General features: G+C 45.7%; 1 protein-coding gene across 1 annotated transcript in view; it reads left to right on the forward strand.

The window, feature by feature from the left end:
* Nucleotides 1-7,042: 7,042 nt before the first annotated feature.
* ULK1 (unc-51 like autophagy activating kinase 1) overlaps nucleotides 7,043-22,088 on the forward strand; it is an 89,294-nt gene continuing 74,248 nt past the window's right edge. The window contains exons 1-3 of the mRNA XM_066603424.1: nucleotides 7,043-7,588; nucleotides 9,693-9,785; nucleotides 9,862-9,903. Of these exons, the coding sequence (XP_066459521.1) occupies nucleotides 7,499-7,588; nucleotides 9,693-9,785; nucleotides 9,862-9,903 (225 nt within the window). The 5' untranslated portion in view covers nucleotides 7,043-7,498. The remainder of the gene's footprint in view (nucleotides 7,589-9,692; nucleotides 9,786-9,861; nucleotides 9,904-22,088) is intronic.

Genomic DNA, 22,088 nt, shown 5'->3' on the forward strand with positions numbered 1-22,088 from the left:
CGGCGGATCACGTGAAAACGATGTGCAGTAGAAACTTTATAAAGTATGTTTTGCACAAACTGTACATAAACAATTTTATGAAATGCTAGAGGTAAGTACTTTCTATGTCTATTCTAAGTATTATGTACACAATCTGTGTAAGGTCTATCACTCCTAAATGTTGATGATGACCTGCCTAAATTGAGTCCGCTCACGTGGACCCTCATTTACATCTTGTGCACCCCAAAATGTTTTTCTTGCTGACATGGAACCCCAGCAAGTCAAAATCGACCCCTGGGACCACTTTGGGAACCTCTGATTTACACGTAACGCGAAGCCAGCGATCCAGCGGTAGTTTTTATGCTAACTGAAAGTCAACGATAGTGACAAGTGTAAGAATAGAGAGTGATTATTTAGCATTTACACTGAACGAGCTATAATTATTGCTCAAATTCGTTCATTTAAACTAAGGGTGCCTGCACACGAACTGAATTTCCAGCGCGTTATTTTAGGCACATTATCTGCCCCAGACCGCAGCCAATATACTCCTATGAGGATCCGCAGTTGTCCCCAGACAGACGAATTTGTATCGCGTTTTTTCACGCGCGTGAAAAAATCTGCGACCTGTTCTAATTTGGGTCGGATTCTGCGCGTGAAGCCTCCAATACAAGTGAATGGGTGCGTTTTTTCACGCAGTACATCGGCAGTGCAGCTGCAGATGGAGTCACTGGTTGCTATGACTACAGGAAGTAGACATGGTAGGAGGCGTCCCAACACACAGCAGAGCTTCACAGGCAAATTTGTAGAGGGAGATAGGTAGTATTTCTTGCCAATGCAGGATGTAAGAATGCAAAATCTGTAGTAAAGAATTCCTCTTGTGAATTTTTTTGCAGTGACTGAAATAAAGTCACGCTGGAGAAGCGCCTGAAAAAAGTTACATGGATCAACCATGCCCACAAAGACATCAATAATTTAACGGTGCTCGCACAAGCAAGAGGGACAAAACAGAGTCTGGGTGTTGGTTTTTAAGCTGTTTTCCAAGGAATGGGCAGTTCTCTAGGGGTTGGGTTTACAATAAGGGGTGTCTGCTGGTTTTTCTGCGCGTTTTTTTCCGCAACACATCCGCGTATATCCGCGCGTGATTTTTCACGCATCCGCACCTATCCGCAAGCACATTTAGGTACCATACGCGCGTGAAAATCCGCTAGCGGAATCCGGAACGCTCGTGTGCAGGCGGCCTAATTTTGAGCCATAATCTTTATGTTTTTATATGGGTCACTACTCTCCATTTCCCCCTCTTCAAAATAAATTGGAAGGGAGCCATTAGTACCTGATCTGATCCAGATGCCTAAAGAAGTCATTCGTCTGGACTAGTGTGACAGGACAAGAGAGGGGGTCAATGCAGAGAGCGGGGAGTAACAAAAGGCAGCAAATCGTTCCACCACAAAGCAGCCAAGCAGTAGCCTAAGGCTGGGTTTACACAGGCGGATTTGCCGCGGAAATTCCGTGCAGAATTTCGCTGCGGCAAATCCGCATGCGGCCGCTAATCCCGGGATTAGCCAGCCATGTGGACGAGATTTCTCAGAAATCTCGTCCACACGGGACGGCAAATCCACTGCGGCTAAGCTGGCAGAAGCCGCCGCTGCGGCACGGATTTGCTAACCGCAGCATGTTCATTTTTTTTTCCCGCTGTGACCACGCTTGCCTCTATGGGAGCGCCGGCCGCAGCGGAAGAGTGTCGGGAATCCGCCCCGTGTGGACCTAGCCTAAGGCCACCTGCAAACGGGCGGATCGGACCCGACCCGAGTGCCTGCAGGGACCAGTGCGTACTCACCCGCGCCCGCCAACTCCGGCTGTTTGATGTGCCGGCTTGCCGGGCAGCCGGCGCATGCGCAGACCGGAGCCGACGGCGGGTGAGTGACATTTCTGTGCGGGACTCTGCGAGCCCCGCACAGAAATAGAGCGCACTGCGATTTGTTTGCCACGCGATACTTCGCGCGGCCAAATCGCGGCCATCTGCATAGGATTGCGTTTGTTAACGCAATCCTATGCAGGCTTCCAGCAGCGGAATTTCCGCTCGTGTGCAGGGGGCATAAAAGGTAAAACAAGCAAAATAATAACTGCACAGACTGACCATACAGTGATGCCAGAAACACAGAGCCTCCCCATCACGGTGTCAGCTGCATTTATATTAGCATAAACAACAACAGGGTCAAAAGCTAAATAAAAGGAAGTAGTTGTAGTAATAAATGCTGGTGTTGTAAAACTCTACCTTAAGATGTTATGCAACACGGAGTTTGTAGTTTCTACAAAGAATATAATTCAAAATGCACTTTGGGTTCCGTCAGGCGGTATAAGTTGGGGAAAACTTTTTGTTACTGTATGGAACAGCGCAGCACAGAGGCATCCAGTAAACAATATATGCAGGTTTTTGGTTTTTTTTTAAGGGAAGCTGTCATCACCTTTGAGCCTAATTAACAGCATTATGGGGCTCAAAGGTCAAGGAACGGGGAGTCCGGGAAACTTTTTAAATAATCATTGGTTGTCCCATTTTTGCGCTGCGTCCCCACAAAGTCGGCGCACACACTGACTCTATGTGTGCACTATCCCATAGGGATGAATAGGAGCATGTGTGCACAGAGCTGGCTGTAAGAAGTCATGTTGTGTAAGAAGTCATGCTGTGTGTACACCAGCGCTGGAAAGGCTAGGTGTTCGTTAGTATTCCATTGCAACTGAGGCTGCAGGGCTAATGAACACCTAGCTAGACAGCAGCCGTGTGTCTACAGGACCTATGATGACGTCATCGTCATGTGATCAGGGACGGAGCATGTAACTGACGGACAGGTGGTCTTTAGTATTTTGACTAGCAATTATTTGGAAATTATACAGTACCAGTGTTTCTAGTGGTGCAATGCGCCACACAACTCTGCTACATGTACGTCACACACAGCTCTGCAACATGCACATCACACACTCAGCTCACCTACATGCACGTCACACAGCTCAGCTACATGCATGTCAGGCTGGGTTCACACTAGGCGTATTGCCGTCGGAAATCCCGCGGTTTGGCCGCAGCCGAAACCGCGAGATTTCCGACGGGAGAACCACCGCGGAAAAACCCGCGGCGGCTTTGAAGCGGCCCGGCCACTCGCTCTTCTGCTGCGGCCGGCGCTCCCATAGAGGAGAGCGCGGCTGCAGCGGAAATAAACAATAAACAGACATGCTGCATCTTTTGAAACTGTGGCTGTGGTCGCTGCAGCCGCGGTTTCAACCAGACTTACTGCAGCGGATTGGCCGTCCCGTGTGGACGAGATTTCTGAGAAATCTCGTCCACATGGCTGGCTAATCCCGAGATTAGCGGCTGTGGGCGGATTTGCCGCGGCAAATCCACCCTGTGTGAACCCAGCCTCACACTCACACAGCTCATGTGATTGGAGGCAGATCATGTAACTCACTCACTCTTGCTCCACTCCTGATTGTGCAAAGTGAGTTACATGCTTCGCCCCTAATCACATGACGGTGATATCATCACAGGTCCTTCATCCAGAGGTCATCTCGAGTGAGTTATGCACCTCCTACAAACTCCCGCAGCCTCAGTTGCTATGGAATAGGACCTGTGATGACTTCACCTTCATATGATCAGGGGCGAGCATGTAACTCACTCAATTGGGATGAAGAAAATGTGATCATATCACTGTCATGTGTTCAGGGGCGGAGCATGTAACTCACTCGGGATGAAGGACATGTGATTACGTCACCGTCATGTGATCAGGGGTGGAGAATGACAGTGACGTCATCATTGGTGCTTCATCCCGATTACTGTGCTGCTAGTATCCTTGTATGGAATGAAGAATGTATGTCACAAAGCTGTATGTGATACACATGTAGCAGTGCTGTGTGTGTGATGTGCATGAAGCAGAGCTGTGTGTGACGTGCATGTTGCAGAGCCGTGTGTTATGTGCATGTAGCAGAACTGTGTGTGATGTGCGTGTAGCAGAGCAGTGTGTGTGATGTGCATGTAACAGAGCTGTGTGTGTGACATGCGTGTAGCAGAGCTGTGTGTGACGTGCCTGTAGCAGAGCTGTGTGTGTGCCGTGCATGTAGCAGAGCTGTGTGTGTGTGACGTGCATGTAGCAGAGCTATCTATTATCTATCAAACACCTTAGAGGTGCAATGACAGTGACGTCCTGACAGGTCCTAACCCAGCAGGTCCCAAAACAGCAGCTGTGTGCTTACACCTCCAATCCCTTTCACTATATTACATTAGTAAGTAGCGCATAGCACCAGACAGCAGTTCCAGTGATCATTGCTCCTGCACTTTAACACGGGAGTGATAATCTGTCAGATAATGGAGGCGGAGTGGACAGAGATCTCTTCCAGCCACCTCCCTTCACAGTAAACTGGAGTCGGTCAAATAGTGAGTGTCTCCTGTTTACACGGAGTGAGAAGCCACTCAGTAGTCCTTCCGTTTCAGTGAGCTAAAACAGAATGACTAGCAGCTACTATGCGACATTTCCCCTAGTGCCCTGTCAAGAGCCGTGTGTACATGGGCCAACAGTCACCCATAATTGCTCACTTGAGTTATTATTTGGGCTGCTATGGGCCTGTGTGAAGCTCCCTTTAGACCAGTGTTTCACACTTTGGTCTAAGTACACCCTGCCCCCGGCTCTAAGTGACAAATGGATTAAAAGGCAGTAGCCTTTCCCAACACTCTGAAAAAGTAGCAGAGAACAGCATAAATGACCAAAAACTTGCAGTTTGGCACGTACACCAAAATTGCAAAGATAGATCATAATAAATAGCATCCAGGTCATAATAAGCAGGCGCTATTGTGTAGAAAACTCAACATCCACCTTTCCTCTGTAATCAGACCCCTCTTCCATTTCCCAGATGTAAAAGCCGGCTATAGACATTAGACAGCTGTCAGCTGAGCACTATCTACCCATGCTGGGATTTGCTGATCATGCGTGTTTATTTATATGGGGGAGAGGAGATAAGCTGCTAGTAGACTCCCCAGGCGGTGCGCAGGTCAACAAGGACGGGGCATGTTGCCACAGATTGTTACAAGACAATTAGATTGTTATATGAAGAAGAGCTTCAAGTCTGCGTCCAAATACAGAGCGTTAAATACACTAAGACGCCCGTATGCGCAGCTACATTCGCCGGCACGGAGCGTAGTTGCGCATGAACAAGGTTGAACAACACATTGCTGAGCCACCATCCTCTTCCAGGACCGGAGGTTTCCGTGGCATGTCCACCAACTTCCCATCAGCTCTTCTACTCTGCGGGATTAACCCCTTCACCTCCCAGACATATTTCCTGCAGACAAGCTGCAATCGGCCGAGTAGAAAACAGCTGGTATTTATTAGGGTCCCAACGACTTCCTGATAGATGGCTGCAATGGTGGTCTCCGGCTTACCAGTAATAGTCCTGTTACATCCTAGGGGAGTCATATTTGTATGTGTCTGCCTTACTACAGACTCTAATCGGCCCTTAGTGGCCACCAAAAGCCATACATTTCAGATGTTCTTCTGCTCGCACTTCTAGGACTCATTCATGGGCAAATGCAATTTCGGTTCATCAGAAACGGACTGATTTCACTGTTTGCGTATTGAATGCGCTTTTGTTGCTTATGTGTGGGTTTTTTTCATCTGTGTGCAATCCGTTCTTCACATTAGCAGAAAAAGGGCAAGAAGCACTTTATTTTGCACTTGTGGTGATCCCATCACATCAGTACATACCGCCGTGGCACTAGATATCTGATCTCCTCCTCCTAGAGGATCCTGTTTCCTGGTTTTTTTTTTTACACTTTTTTTAGACTGTTCTGTGAATACGGACCAAAATAGGACATGATGTGGTCTTTTTACATGCCACATTGGTCCGCAGAAAGCAATGCAATTTCAATCGGCGCACTTTGCCACAATTTTACTTTTGTATTCAAAGGCAGCGTTCCTGCCCCCAGCAGCGGCTTTAGTGCCCCCTATCATTGATGAGGTGCGGTAAATGCAAAAAATAAAATGAACAGTGCTCGAAAACTGCAACGCTGGAAAGCATCACATTCGAGCCCATCTGCGAGGCCACATTGAAATCAATGGGAGCGTTCAAAACGCCACGGTGATCGCGGGAAAAAAAACGTCTGTGTGAGAGTGGCCTTAAGGACCGTGTGCCAGCCTCGGCTTTAAATAATTTTTGTGGCTGAAGAAAAAAAAAATAGGGCTGTAAAATGTCCGCCTCTGGATTCCGCAGCAAATGCCGCCCATAGGATGCAATGACAAAATGCGATCTCCTGCCCACGAGCGGAAATCGATTGTGATTTTGCTATCGTGGAGGAGAAATCGCAGCATGCTTCGATTCTGTTCGGATAACTCCCATAGAAGTCAATGGAAGCCGTTCGCCCTGTGACCCTTCTGCAATCATCATTGTGGAAAGGTCACAGCATCCGCGTCATCGCCTAGCGCCGGCGCATTGTCTGTACCGCGCATGTGCACCAACACGCCGGCAGGCACATCCGCAGCACAGATATGAGGATGGCGGACAGGTACGCTGGGGTCTCCAGCCGGGGACACGGTTAGATTCCGCTGCGGGGTCCCACATGCGGAATCCAACCGGCCGTGTGCAGGCGGCCAAAAATCCTTAAAAAGTGTCTGTTCCTTTACGACCAAAACAGCCTGGTCCTTAAAGGGTTAAAAGTGTTGCACGTGTCATAACAAGCGCCCAAGGGCCTTCCCATGGATCACATTTGGACACTACGCCATTTTTATTCACCCCAGAACAACGATGCAAAAGCCCTGAAAAATCTCCATTTCTGACTATTAACTAAAATTTGTTCAAACCTGTAATTATTTACCAGCAGGAAGCCCCCTCCCTTATTTAGTCACGTCGGACAACGCCAGCTTGCCACCTCTGAGCCCAAAGCTTTGCCCCTTCAGGAATAGGTTTCTGTCCCCCTCCATTCCCGTCCGGGCACAAGGACATAAACAGAGCCACAACAAAGCGCTGCGGCCGCGCATGCTCAGTAGGAGGCATCTGCTGGGGGAGCCAGTGCGCAGGCGCAGGCCCTTCATCTGCCGGAGGACTGCGCTGTGCCATCGGCTGCGGCCCTTATTATTCCCTTCCCCGGTGCTAGCAGCAGCAGCTCAGTGCGGCCTCTTGTCGTGCCGGCACTGGTGGACGGTCCAGGTCACATCACTGTATACCGCCATGGTACTAGTGCTCCGGTACCAGGGGGGGCCCTGATCTCCTCCTCCTCTAGGGGATCTGTCACCCCCGGCATCCACGACTCGTCTCCCCACTTCTACCCACTAACATGCAGCAGGGAGGACCGGAGTGCTGGGAGCAGCAGCCCATGCAAGTGACCCCCAGGAGCCTGATCCTCAGCAGCAGGGAGGTGGACAGGAGAGCAGCCCTTCTCTTCCAGCTGGCCTCCAGCTCTTGATTCGCCCCCTTCCTTATACCCATCAATCATCAATTCTTCTTCTTCACCTTGTTGCACTATTGTCGGCCGATCCGGGAATTTACCATGGAGTCGGTCGGGAAGTTTGAGTTCAGCAGGAAAGATCTGATCGGCCATGGAGCCTTCGCTGTTGTGTTCAAAGGAAGGCACAAAGAGGTAACCTATATATATATATATGTGTGTGTACAGAGATGAGGGCACATGTGGGGGCTTTGTCTCTGGGGATGGGTTGATCGCTCAGCAGATACACGTTAGTTACAAGATTGCTTACTTTTAGGATTGTTTCAATGTTATTATTTCCTGACTATTCTTCCCTATCCTCAACGCATCACTTATATATATCACAGTATGATTGATGAGCCATCACAGGAAGCTGCCCCATAGAGGCATCAACAGTGTAGTATCCTGCAGATATGGGATATTGTTACCTCCATGGCTAGTATGTGATGTTATACAAGGGGCAACAATGTAACTACTGGGACCAGTTGGTGTCATGGAGTCTCCTAGCAGTTGAAGGTGATTTGGTTGTGAGTCCCTGGAAGGATACCTGCTGTGTGTGATATGGATATACCACTATAGCACATGACCCGAGCCCATGGGACACAGCTGCAACTCAATAGGTACATTTGTACAATAAAACTAGCTGCTCTTCTCAGATTATTCCTATTCCTGGAAGCTCTGCATGGGGCAGAAATTAAATCCTTCCCGCAGTATTTGGAGCTCCATCAATTACCCCCATCAGCTCACTAGGAGTCGGAGTTAATGAAGAATTCTGGGCTGGGCTAAGGCTAAGTGCAGGAACAATGGTACCCCTAGTGTATGCTATATACAGTGCTAGTGATACCCCTAGTGTATGCTATATACAGTGCTAGTGATACCCCTAGTGTATGCTATATACAGTGCTAGTGATACCCCTAGTGTATGCTATATACAGTGCTAGTGATACCCCTAGTGTATGCTATATACAGTGCTAGTGATACCCCTAGTGTATGGTATATACAGTGCTAGTGGTACCCCTAGTGTATGCTATATATTATAAGTGAGCATTCTCTTGGTACCCCCAGTGTACAGTGTATGCTACAAGGGATCAGTTCAGTGCTAGTGGTACCCCCAATGTAAATAGGGCTAATGGTATCCCAAATGTATTGTGTACGCTAGAAATAGTGCTAATGGTAACCTAGTGTATGCTATAAGTGATCAGTTCATCCCAGAGGTACGCCTACTGTATAGTGTATGCTATAAGCATTCATTTCAGTGCTAGTGTGTGCTATAAAAGAGCAGTTCATTCTACTGGTACCCCTAGTGAACAGTGTATACTATAAGGGATCAGTTCAGTGCTAGTGGTATTGTATACTGTGTGCTGTAATCAGTGCTAGTGGTAATCCATACTATAAGGGCTTATTCACACAAACACTTTTGCGCTGTGTATTACGCATGCAAACTTGTGCAATAATGAACAGTGAATAGAACCCAATGATTGCAATGGATTTGTTCACATGAGCGTATCTTGCTTGCAGTTTCCTTAACGCAAAAAAATACAACATGTTCTATTTTCGTGCGTATTGCGTACAAAAATAGCAAATAGTAAACTAATTAAACTTAATTGCGCATTCAAATTAATGGGGGGAAGCTTGTGTGTTTTTGTGCGCATGCAAGTAATATAGCAGGGCATGTGTGCGCAACAAAAAACGTAAAATAGGCACACATGAAAACGCAGTGGCCATTGCACAAATACACATCGCAAATGTGCGCTTAAATACGCTCATGCCCATGTGAAGCCGGCCTAAAGGATCAGTTCAGTGCTAGCAATACCCCTGGTGTATACTATATGCTATAAGGGATCGGTTTATTCTAGCGATACCCCTGGTGTATACTATAAGCTATAAGGGATCGGTTTATTCTAGTGGTACCCCTGGTGTATACTGTATGCTATAAGGGATCAGTTCAGTGCTAGCAATACTCCTGGTGTATACTGTATGCTATAAGGGATCGGTTTATTCTAGTGGTACCCCTGGTGTATACTGTATGCTATAAGGGATCAGTTCAGTGCTAGCAACACCCCTGGTGTATACTATAAGCTATAAGGGATCGGTTTATTCTAGTGGTACTCCTGGTGTATACTATATGCCATAAGGGACCGGCTCAGTGCTGAGTTCAGGACTAGTTGCCCCAGGATACGCTGTATGCCACCCAGCCTGTGGCTTGTCCCCCTACACAGGGTCAGTGTGGGGTCCTCATGGTGTCTTGTGTTATCTTGCAGAAGCAGGATCTGGAGGTTGCTGTAAAATGCATCAATAAGAAAAATCTGGCCAAATCTCAGACACTTTTAGGGAAGGAGATCAAAATCCTGAAGGTAAGAGCCGCCCTGCGTCGGGTGTGGGGGGGGGGGACTGTGCGGCCTGCATGTAACCAGCTCTCCTCTCTTGTAGGAGCTGAAGCACGAGAACATCGTGGCGCTGTATGACTTCCAGGTAATACATGCACTCTGTACACTTTCTAGATGTGTGATATGTAACACTGTTGTAAAACTACAATTCCCAGCATGCCGTCAGAGCTGCAGGCGCGGGGTGCGCTGGGAGTCGTGCAGCTGGTTTATAGATGTGTATGCACGGATCGCGTTATACGTCATGTACCGGCGCCGGCATCTAGTCACCGCTTCCAACGTCTCAGTCTCCGCTCTCTCCCATCGCCTGTTTCCCTGTCACGTGGCCGCCTCCTTGTTTGTTGACATTCCAGCTTGCTGCATCCTTATTGGTTCCTCGTCTGTGTACGTCACGGAATTCTGAGAAAACCTCGCCCCGCTGTCAGGCCGCGCGCAGACTCTCGGGAGTTGTAGTTATTTATGTCTGCAGTGTGTTTGTTTTGTCGAACGCGGAGACTACAACTCCCATGTACCCGAGCGCGATGTAAACACATTTTCTCGTCTTGGCTTCCGTCCCAGCTAGATTATTTGAAGAGGGTTTCGTTTGTGTACAATCTCCTCATGTCCGGGACAAGTAGTGGAAAATGAGCAGAATTGCTAAATCATTGTATATAAGCCTGCAGAGGTTATTGTGCAATGCACTAACAATGTGGGGTGATATATGGGTCTTATATGCAGGGCAGAGCACTAGGGGGGCTTCTGGTCTTTGTGATTCAGATAAACAGATTTTATAATCACTGGCCTAAGCTGTTAGGAAGCTGTCATTAAAGGGATGTACAATCACAGCTGTCTCTAGGCCCATGTGAACCGCTCCTTTAACTGAGGTTGTAGGTGATGCCCGCACAGTCCATGGGGCACCAAACAGCACCTAGCCCGTCCATGATGCACAATATGCAAGAAAATTAGTTGTTGCCTAGCAACGTAGACACCATGATCATTGTTAAAGGGGCTTCCAGGTGTTTTTGATCGCTGCGGGTTCGCCCCTTGGTATCCCTGTCGATCAACTGACTACCTGGCACACATTCAGTCTACATTGTAGCAGCCCAGGTAGGTGCTCCAGACACAGCTACTAGTGAAATCAGTGGCAACCCGGCTGCTGCACTACAGTCAGCGCTATTTGTTTCCAGTGCTGTCCGCCAGGCAATCAGCTGATCGACGGGGATCCCAAATGGTGGATGACCTAACCTGAAGATAGGTCGTCAAAATAAAAATCCAAGACAACCACTTTAATGATGGCTTTCCTGAATTATGTGTTAATTATGGGCACCTTTACACAGAGCCACTATAAGGATAGCGCCTCATGCTGGGGTAACCGTAGATGGCAGAAGCCCCGCCCACCCACGGCTGTCCTGAAGAGTTTGCCTGTAATAGGGGCTGTATTATCATTGGCATGTGGGGTTACCGCTGCACGCCGTCTACCGCAGCACCAGACCCTATGGGGAACAAAAACAACTAATCGTTAAGTAAAAATACGAGGAAAATGTTATTTATTGCACTGAATATACCAACCTAAGAATGTAAGGGTGTAGCGGTCCGAACCAAAGCCAGGAAAGTATCGCGCTTGCTTTGCGCCGTATATACTATGTGTTTTTAGACACTATTGGACACTTTTTTTTACAACTCGTCTGAAAAAAGGGGCATGGTCTAAAAACGCTGTGCTTACTGCGGTTTCAGCAGCGCGGACATGAATGGGAACGTTGTAGAGCATTTAGCGCAGCACTGGGCGCTGTAACAAAACGTCTGTGTGAGGGAAGCCTAAGCCAGCTAATAGGTGGTATAAACTTGGGCTAGACAGTCTTCGGTAGATTTATCATCCCGCTGTGATGAGTCTGGTACATTTTAAGGCTCGGCTCACAACAACGCGTGGTAAAACGCTGCGAGTATAACACAGCGCTGTATCGCGGTGTGAGCCGGCGTATCGCCGCTTATGGCAGCAATTATGGAAAAAATCTCCTGTCACTTAGCGACGTTGCATATAAACAACGCACATACGTGTTCCATGTTTTTGAGGCCCCATTGAAATCAATGGGAGCGTTCTACTGCAATTACTGCGACGCTCAAAACACCATGGTAATCGCGGTAAAAACCGCCTGTGTGAGATTGGCTGTAGACTGTCTTAGTCTGCACTGTCTAACGTTTCGGCAGTATTAGTAAATGTGCCCCTTTGTGCCCTCTTCCTACATGTATACCGTAAAACACATCCTGTAGATATGATACCTTTTAATGGCTAACAAAAATACATGATGCTAGCTTTCAGGTCATCAGAAGGATCAATGGAAGACCTGAAAGCTTGCTGTAACATCATGTATTTTTGTTAGCTATTAAAAGCTATCATATCTACAAGATTACTTGTTTTCTCTCACTGAGAACAATCACATTTTGCTCTACTGGCTAGCACAGTACCAAACCTTTTTTTCGTAAGACACATGCTGAACACCCTTCCCTCTGAGCTGCAGGCGCCCCCTGCAGGCGTTCCATTCTCATTGTCTTCAGCCACTGCTAATTCCATACAGTCCATTGGATGAGAACCATTAGCTGACTGCTGGCATTCTCTATAGCTAATGGGGGATGGGAACTAAGGCAGCTAACAGAGTTCATGCCTTCACATGTCTGCAGCTAGACTGCATTGAATGATGGTTCTCTACAATAAATCAGTTATTAATTCAGCTATAAGCTAAAGTAGCTCTACAGATTAATTTATACAGTAGGCAATTGTACTCTAAGTTATTGCCCATTACCCGTCTCTCTGTTTTTATTCACAAAATACAGGCTTTGTATACTCGTCAGGGTGCCGTCCCCTCCAAACCCGGACTGTGCCCAGTAGATCATTGTCCTAGTACTGCCTTGTGCCCATCCTTGCCCTCTCTCCATGTTTTTGCCCATCCTTGTTCTCCCTCCATGTCTGTGCCTGTTCTTACCCTACTTCCACATTTGAGCCCTCCCTCCATGTTTGCACCTGTACTTACCCTCCCTCCATGTTTGTGCCCATCCCTACCCTCCCTCCATGTTTGTGCCCATCCCTACCCTCCCTCCATGTTTGTGCCCATCCCTACCTTCCCTCCATGTTTGTGCCCATCCTTACCTTGCCTCCATGTTTGTGCCCATCCTTACCCTCCTTCCATATTTGTGCCCATCCTTACCCTCCTTCCATATTTATGCCCATCCTTACCCTTGTGCCATGTTTATGGATATTTAAAGTGAGGAATATTTTCCCCCCAGAAATAGATAACTCAGTCTAAAGGGCTATTTAGATGGGCACAGCTTCGCCCGAACAATTGTTCAGCACCGAGACCCCCACTGATCCTGAGAACAAGGGTCCAGTGTCCTCCTCTTCTCGTCACAGTGGAGTCACTTCTCCCACCTGCAGTGATGTCACTTCAGAGCAATGGCCAAGGATGTGCAGCTGCCGATTCATTCATTTCAATGGGGCTGATAAAAAATTGCCAAGCTCTTGTACCTCGGTTATCTCTGGCAGCCCCTTTGGAAGTGAATGGAGCAGCACTGCGTTTATGCAACCACCACTCCATTCAATGTCGTCTTCCCCTGTCTATAGTCACCCGAATAATTATTCTGAAGAGTGATTGCAGACGATAGTCATTCCATACAAACACAAGACTCAACAAGGCAAGTGAGCGAGAAATTGCTTACATGTTGGAGTCACTTGGCCTTTAGCTCACCTAAACTAACTGTGACTGTCAGCCCGAGTAAACAGGCAGTCATTACTATATGAACAACTGCCTGTTGACTGGAGGCTGGAAGACATATCCTGTGTGCTCTGCCTCCATTCACTGAGTGATGGTTACTCCTACGTGAAAGCACAGGACTGAGAGTCACCGCAACGACTGTCGCTTAAGCGCCTGACTGTTATATCCTGTGCCCCCTTACGTTTCCATAACTTCCATAGAAGTCAGTGGGAGTTACGGAATCAGCGTAGCACAGCCTGCTCAGCTGTTTTTGTTTTTTCGGCTGCCATGCACAGAGAGGTATTGTCATTTCGACCATGATTGGCTGAAATGGAAATACCCCTTTAAGAGCATAATGATCCTGCCTTGTCACCCACTGCTGGTATCATAGTTACTGAAAAGCAGATCAAAGATATCTGGACCGCCGTTTAACAAATAGGGCCACTAGAGAAGTCATTCATTTGAGAGTCTTAAGTACTATTTTTTCAATGGGTTGACATGTACAGTCTGTATGGAGAAAATTCTATTGTTGGAAGAACAAAGCTGGGTTCTACTTGTTGTTTGGACTCATTAGCATATAAGGAAGTGAGGTCAGACCTCAGCTATGGCACACGGGGCATCACACTGGCAGTTGTTGTTTTATGTATCATTAAGATGTTCCCTGGACCTGTTTTATTATGCAATAAATGTCAGATGTTACATCAGGCCATCCTGAGGATGAGGAATGTGAATAACGTCTTTAGTCATCTTAGGGCGTTCTTACTTTCTTTAATGTTTTTACAGTGAATCACTATTAATGTAGAATAAGCTTTGTGGGCAGTGCTATTGCTTAGCAGAAGCAGAGCTAATTCTGTGTTTGGCTCCAGGAGATTGCTAGCTCTGTGTTCTGAGATTATGTAAATGCCGTACCACCAAGATAGTAAATGTCAGCCGCATATCCTTAAACTCCAAGTCTGACTCCAGCTTTGTGTCTCCCTACGTTTTACTGATCCAGAATTGTGATACACTATTAGAGCAATGCAGACTGCATGCTTCTAGCACTGACCAGTATAAATTCATCTCCTCTACTAGCCATGTATGTTGACATTTTTATAGCAAAATTACTTATAGTTCAGGGCACAATACAGAAAATGATCCTAGTAACATGAGAATAATCTAGCCAATGGGTGAAATGAATTGTCTACCGATATTCCAAACCAAATTTATGTCAGAATCTTTGACTCACCTTACATAGTAACATAGTATGTTAGGATGAAAGAAGACAATGTCCATCCAGTTCAGCCTCCCCCCTTGTTGATCCAGAGTAAGGCAAAAAACAAACAATGAGGCAGAAGCCTATTTAAATCCCAATCCTACTGTGGCCATACACATGAAATAAGTGCTCGTCAGCTGTTTCTTTTGACTTCCCTATATATGGAATGATGCCGAAACTGCTGCCTTTGACTGTCAACAATGGCATTCCTTTGTCCCCTGATGCGCCAAAAGGCTTGAGAGGGCTTAAGTCTAAGCCTATAGTCCCTATACATGTGCATGCTCTATTCAACCAAGCTTGCATGTTTTACTCAAGGAGTAGAGGGGAATAGGCTCCTTCCATACCCTTCTTAAAACAGCTTATATCTTATGAAAACAACAGACCTGATATCTTTACCTTGACACTTGCCAATAACGATAGTCTAGAGATTCCCATACATATTAAACTGCCTAGTCAGCAGGTTCAGATCCTTCACATGAGAGGCACCAATGGAGCCTGATGGACTCCATCGACTATATTAAGATCCATCGGGTTTCCGTCATGCGTGCTGACATTTTAATGGACAAAGTAGCACAACATGCTGCACTGTTTTCTCTGGGATTTTGTACTGATTTGTATCAGTGGCTCCAAACTGAGCCGCCAACACAGATGGGAATGGAGCCTAATGTGTATGGGCATCTTTATGGTAAGATAAATTAATACTATGAAGGAAAGGGACAATAGAAGGGATAGTTCAGTGCCAGACCCATTAAGTCAATAGTTTTCTGTAAATATTCATTGGACAGTGGCTGATTATAGAGTCTGTCAATGAGAGTAAGGACGGAAAGACGAGAAAATCCCAGTCCGCTCATTCCTTTCTTCTTCTTTTGGGATAGTAGATTATTTAATAATGAAGTATTAGAAATCATACATTGAATGTTAGTTTAGTGGCTCCTGTATATTGAAAACCTTCAACCCCTGGATCTCAGGGCTAAGTAAGGCGAGCGATGGAAGTGGCAACAATGTGTTGTTGGTTAATTCCAAGTGGTTATAAATAACATTAGAATGAAAGCAATAAAAGGCGTATAAACCTTATGCTAACTGAAGCATAAACCATGTTTTCCAATGTTGTAAAAATAGTCTTGGCCGATAAAAATTGGCAAGTCCCAAGGAAGAATGTCATCTGAGAGAAGTGGTAAATGTGACAGTGCGGTTGCGAACTATTACTACAAGAGATGAATCATCGAAGTATCTCTTTCTTAATGGCTTCTACCCAATGCACAGTACATCTGCTGCTCGTCCTTTCTAAGAATATACCCAGAACACTTTTCTTTTTATAGCATAATAGCTCATTTTTCCTAGACAGTGGTTATAACAGACAATCATTACACTGAAACAATTACAGATGTCTCTCAATGTACAGCAGTAATAATGCGGTACCGTGTACGCCAGAGAAGTCTATGTGATGTTAAATACTCTTGTAGAAAGTAGACAGAAGTGTTCTAGAAGCAATACCTTTATTGGTCAACCGGAAAAATTATATATAGAGGCACACAAGCAAGTATGAGGGAAACCAACCAGAAAGAATTGGATATTGTTTGTGAGCCTGTCAAAAAAGCAATCAAACGACTGGTTCCTGCTTAACCTGTCCATACACATAAGATAAAAAGTCAGCTGAAAATTTCAATTTTGACCATTTCGGATGATCATCATGTGAGGATTATGCAAAAATGATTGTCCACTTGGGCTGACAGCAGACTATTGTCTGCCCAAAACGTGATATATCTGGTTGGATTTAGCTGCAGCTAGGTGTGTACGGCATGACTGGCCAAAAATGGCCGATCACTAATCATGTGCAACTTTGCAAAGCCAACTTTTTTATTATTTTGTCTTTATAAACTGTATCTCCATGATGAGTTTAAAGGGGTATGCCCATCTTAGCTTTCCATGGTAGAGATGGGAAAACCCAGCGCTCTGTGCTGACCACCTGTCAGAAAGAGCCAAACGCTTCGGCTGAGCGCTGTTTCCGTAGCTCTCATTAAAGTGAATGGGAGCTATAGTAACAGTGTAGCGCGGTGCTGTGTTGTTTCCATAGCTCCCATTCACTTCCATGAGAGTTATAGGAACAATTCTGGGCTAAGCATTATGCTCTTTCCAAAGGCTTCAACCAGGTGGCTAGAAACCATGTCAGTGGTTTCCCATCTTGGCTACGAATACCTTTATAAGGCTCCTGGAAGCTGTAGAAATTGGCACGCCAATCCCCCATCCCATATCTCCTGGACTTTTTACCAGTTTGACCTTTGATTATATAGAGCATGGTTTCTGAACATTTCGTTAAGGGTTTTTCCAGTACTTAAATATTAATGAACTCAGCTTAGGATAGGCCATCAATATCAGATTGGTTGAGGTCTGACTCCCAGGCAACCCCACTGATCAGCTGATTGAAGAGACCACGGCAATGAGCCGACTGTGCTGGTACTGCAGTGTACCGCAGCTAATCTCCATTTAACTGCATACGACTCAGCCGCAGTACCAGGCACAACCACTACAAAATGTGGGGCGCTATGCCTGGTAAACAATGAAGAGGCTGCAGCGCTTGCCCATGTGCTTCACCAACCTGAGTTAGTTGATCACTGAGGGCGTTAGGAGTCAGAACCCCCCTGATAAAATCCCTTTACGACAAGTATCCCCAACTTACATTGTTCTTATTGTCCTGGCTCTGGTAATGATAATGGCTATATAGTTCTGAAATGGTTAATTGTATAGAAAACAAAGATATTGCGTCCTACAGGCTGACTATTGTTTCATTCTTGTGCCACCCGTCAGGATAAATGATAGGGTGTTATGCAGCCAGGTAGTAATTATATTTGAGTTAATGACTGATGGAAGTGTCACCACAATGCTATGATGTGTTGGATTCTTCAGCCACCACTCATCACATCCCGCATGGCCATGTTACCAACATTAATTCATTTGCTCATGGGACAAAATGGGAAAACCAGCTTAGCTTGTAGTGCTGAACGTGACATCTTACACATGATTTACAAGGAAGTCAAGGTGATGATGAATTGGGTTTAGCTGAACAGCGGCAGTTTTCTCCAGGGCTTCATGGTGGTTTTATGTCTTCTGATCTCCACCTCAGTTTGTGACAAATCAATTCCATTCCTTCACTATGTTCCCCATGAGTTAATATACATATAAATATATAGAGAATCATTCCTCAAAAGAACAGATTTATTGTTCAAGTGGCGCTTCTGTATTGTACAGTTGGACTAGTGGCAATGCAGTAAGGGAGCTGGGGTCCTTGCTTATAGCGCTGCTACTGTCAAACTAGCTTTGTATCTTGCACTGCTTATGTCTAATAAGTTTGTGGCCACTAGAGATCTCATACAGCTGTTGGCATTTCCACCATTTGCCCATGATGTATCCTCTTATTCCAACTCTGCATAAGCAAGTTGCAAAAAGTAATAGTGAGTGAGGCTTTCCACCAGTGGTAATTATAAGAGCTTGGGTATGGCCCTAGTGGACCCTAAAAAGGTGCCTTTACACTGAGTGTTTATCATTCAGAAAAGTCGTTGAATCGTATCAATGATAGTCATTAATTTGCTTTTACACAGAGCCGTTATTACTCATTAGTAGAGATAAGCGAGCGTACTCGCTAAGGCAAACTACTCGAGCGAGTATTGCCTTTTGCGAGTACCTGCCCGCTCTTCTCAAAAGATTTGGGTGCCGACGGGGAGCCGGAAGGAACAGGGGGGAGATCTCTCTCTCATCCTCTCTCCCCCCCCCCCCCCCCCCGCTCACTCCCGCAACTCACCGCTCTCCCCTGCTGGCACCCGAATCCTTTGAGACAAGCGGGCAGGTACTCACATAAGGCACTACTTGCTCGAGTAGTTTGCCTTAGCGAGTATGCTCGCTCATCTCTACTCATTAGTTGTTTGCACCAATGTCAGCCATAGAGGGCATCTCCATGCAAAGTTGTTCACAAGTCACTTAAATACGGACTGTTACTTTATAGCATGTAACTTTTCATCAACCAACAGCTATTGAAACAACTAGCGACTTATCAACCCTGTCGGTGACTGTCTTTACACTAAGCAACTAGCATTTGAACCATTATTTGGCCGTTAGGCAATGATGCCTTTATTAGGAGAAGAATGGAAAAAAGTTCTTTTCCAAAAGAAAAAAATCAGATTTAACGCTGAAGCCTGATGTGGCCACACTGCCACCAAGTTGCTTTTCCCTTTTCACATCGCCAATTAAGCTGTAAAAAGTTATGTAGTTGCTAGGGAGACACTTGTTAACAACCGCAGTCCTTTATGTGAGGTTGGCAAGAGGCAACCAGTCATACTTAGATTACTCAAGGCTTCTGCTTAATTCAGAATTAAGGCGCTAATACAATTAAAATAGCTGTTGGCCAAATGCTTGGGTTTTCACCCATAACACCTTCTGTGGGGTGAGAGTTGGGCGCCCCCCTATACACTTCAGCTGACTCGAAACTGGTGGCTACAGCTGAGATTTAACTAATATATGTGCCCATCTTTAGTGCTGAGCTGAGGACAGGGGGTCTTGGCAGGACTTAAAAGGGTTTTCTGCTTTAGACAGCTCTGACCTATTTGCCCTTTGTGGACCAATTATACTGTATAATTAGCTAGAGTTAAAAAAGCCTAGCTAGTTATATAACCAAATGGCCGGTGCCATGTCCATGGACCAGACATTCCTAGAACTCAGTAGTTGTTCCTAGTAATTCAAGAATGTGCAGAAGTAACTTTTTATATTTCTGCCTTTTGAACATCACCGGGCCCCTAGAGGTTGGGCTTCAGGTTTTGTCAGTATATATTAGAGGGAAACCATGAGGCCTTGTTTAGTGTAACAGTTTTAAAAGGACGTCCCCAATCAGAAATGAAACGTCAACTACGTACAGTATCCGTGCCGTCTCTAACACGGTATTGTAAAATTGTTCTATTCACCTTTTTTCCTCCCGTCTTTCTATTGACCTTTCCCTGTACAGGTAGCAGGCGCACAGAGTCCTGCATAAAACGACAACTGGTCATCCAGTATAACTAATACCTAAATAAATAAGCGCTTTCTACATTATCAGGTTGTGTCATCACTGGTGTTTCCATAGGAATTAAATCAATGTAAAACTATAGAGTGGAGTTACAGAATTATTAACTATTATTTAACTATTGGACTATTTTCCCCCCAAAAATGGGATAAAAAAACTAAGAAAATAAAAAAGTTCATGGACTTAATACATCTCCAAAGAATGGGAATATTGATAAACTACTGCATGAAGACAACTTGCAGCTCTGATTTGTCTCATCAATGACATTGGCCCGCCCGGAGCGGAACTGCTGATAGTATTATAAATTGTTTCCTTTCATTGGACTGAATTTATTGGCAGCGGTGTTAATGAGTCACAATGAACGTTTCTGATTATTGCCCCCATAAAGCTTCTGATACAATGTTATCCGTGACCGTTACTAACAGACATAATTTGCACCTGGTATATTGCTTCTTGCCATCACATACATCTGACCTGTCACCCTCTGCTGCAGGTGAACAATCTGGGCACTGAGTGTTGTCACCCAGTCACAATGACAGGCTTGCTGCACTAACATCCATGACTGCTATGTACTACTATGTTAAGAGTTAAGGATTTTTATAATGGCATGTGGTTAACTGAATATCAAATGATATTACCATGTATAGACCTCTAATGTAATGTACAGCTGAGGAGACAATAGAGGACATTGCAGAGCACAAAATACTTTGTGCACTTTACATTATAGTAACAATATATCAGACTAGTTGTCCAATGCAGTAAAACAAGACAAATCTTCCAATAATGAAAAATATGTTCTATTGTTAGTAATATTATCCCATGTCAGACGTTGGAGTGGGTGAACTGAGGTCCTGATTACATCAAAGAACAAAGGGCCAGGGGCAAAGAACTAGCCGTTTCCTTGGTATCAGTGCCATTTTCAGACCAAGTGTTGGACTAGCAGTGGAATCCTCCTTTCCGCGCCCAAGCTGACTTGTCTTGTCGCAACAGTAACTCTCCACGGTGCTTAAAGGGCTAAAGTGATCCATATAGTTTAGATTGATATTAGCATATTTGGCACTTTTGGTTGGTTCTGCTGATAATTTCTTTAGGGGCTATAAAGCCCTTTGGCATCTATACCTGGGGTGGGGTGGATAGGGAGTGCTCTTAAAATGTAAGTGAATGGAGGTGGAATGTGTTGGGATCTGGTCTGTATCATGGACCAGAATGGGACATGCAGTATGCACTGCCATGGGTATCGGACAGCATGCGGATGCATGTCGGCCTGTCTATTTATTTGGTTTTTAAGTAAGCTAAAAACCAAGGAACTCCCAACAAGCGAGTGAAGAATCTCCGAGTGCCCCATCAGAGGCCGTGTGTACATGAGATGACTATTACCCGAATTTGCTGTTAACAGGGAGTATTCAGGCAATAATCACCCTGTGTAAAGGTACCTTTAGACAAAATACTGATGAGAGATTCTATCAACTGAGAATGAAAGGAGTATCCTAGTACTGGTCACACATGTGACATAGTTGTTGGCCACCAATGAGAATGGCTGATTCCACAGGATAGACCAATATATGATCTCTGGGGGCCCACTGCTGGGGTTTCACAGGCACTAAAACTGGGGTCCCAAGCCTCCGTTACAAAGGACATGAGATAAAAATAGGGAAAAATGTGGTAGTAGACGCAATCCTGTTTGACTCAGAGAGGCACGAGATGTTTTTAGGCACGACTCCTCTGTTTTGATTAAAAGTTCAGCATATGCTAATATACACGTTTGGGCCCGTTGTGCCCCTTCTCAGTATCTTAGCTGGGGACACGCAGCCAGCATTGATGTGTTCTCTTTGCAACGACCCCAAAACGTGAGTCCAGCTTAAAAAATGCCTCCTACTAGTAGGATTGCTCCTACTACCACACTTTACTCCTACATTTATCTCATGGACTTGCACGTTCCCCTTGGAAGGTGTGACATCTTGTGGTCTGGCTGCACCCTCTTAGACTTGTCAAGAATCGATTCACCTCACTCCCATATATAGAATAAGGGAGAAGAAAAACAGAATTCTCAGTCAAAACATCAGTTTATAGATTTGCTCCGCTCCCTCTTTTTTCCTCTCCTCTTTCATCCGTTACAAAGGAGATTGGACGGAGCTTTGGCCATGCATGTGCTCTGCCTCTCCGTTCCATGTCTATGAGACTTGCAGAGATGGCCGAGCGCGGTACTCGTTGCCCCATAGTTTTGACTAGCTCTACAGTGCACATGCCTGAGC

The sequence above is a fragment of the Eleutherodactylus coqui genome, chromosome 5, assembly GCF_035609145.1.
Source record: "Eleutherodactylus coqui strain aEleCoq1 chromosome 5, aEleCoq1.hap1, whole genome shotgun sequence".
NCBI classification, from domain to species: Eukaryota; Metazoa; Chordata; class Amphibia; order Anura; family Eleutherodactylidae; genus Eleutherodactylus; species Eleutherodactylus coqui.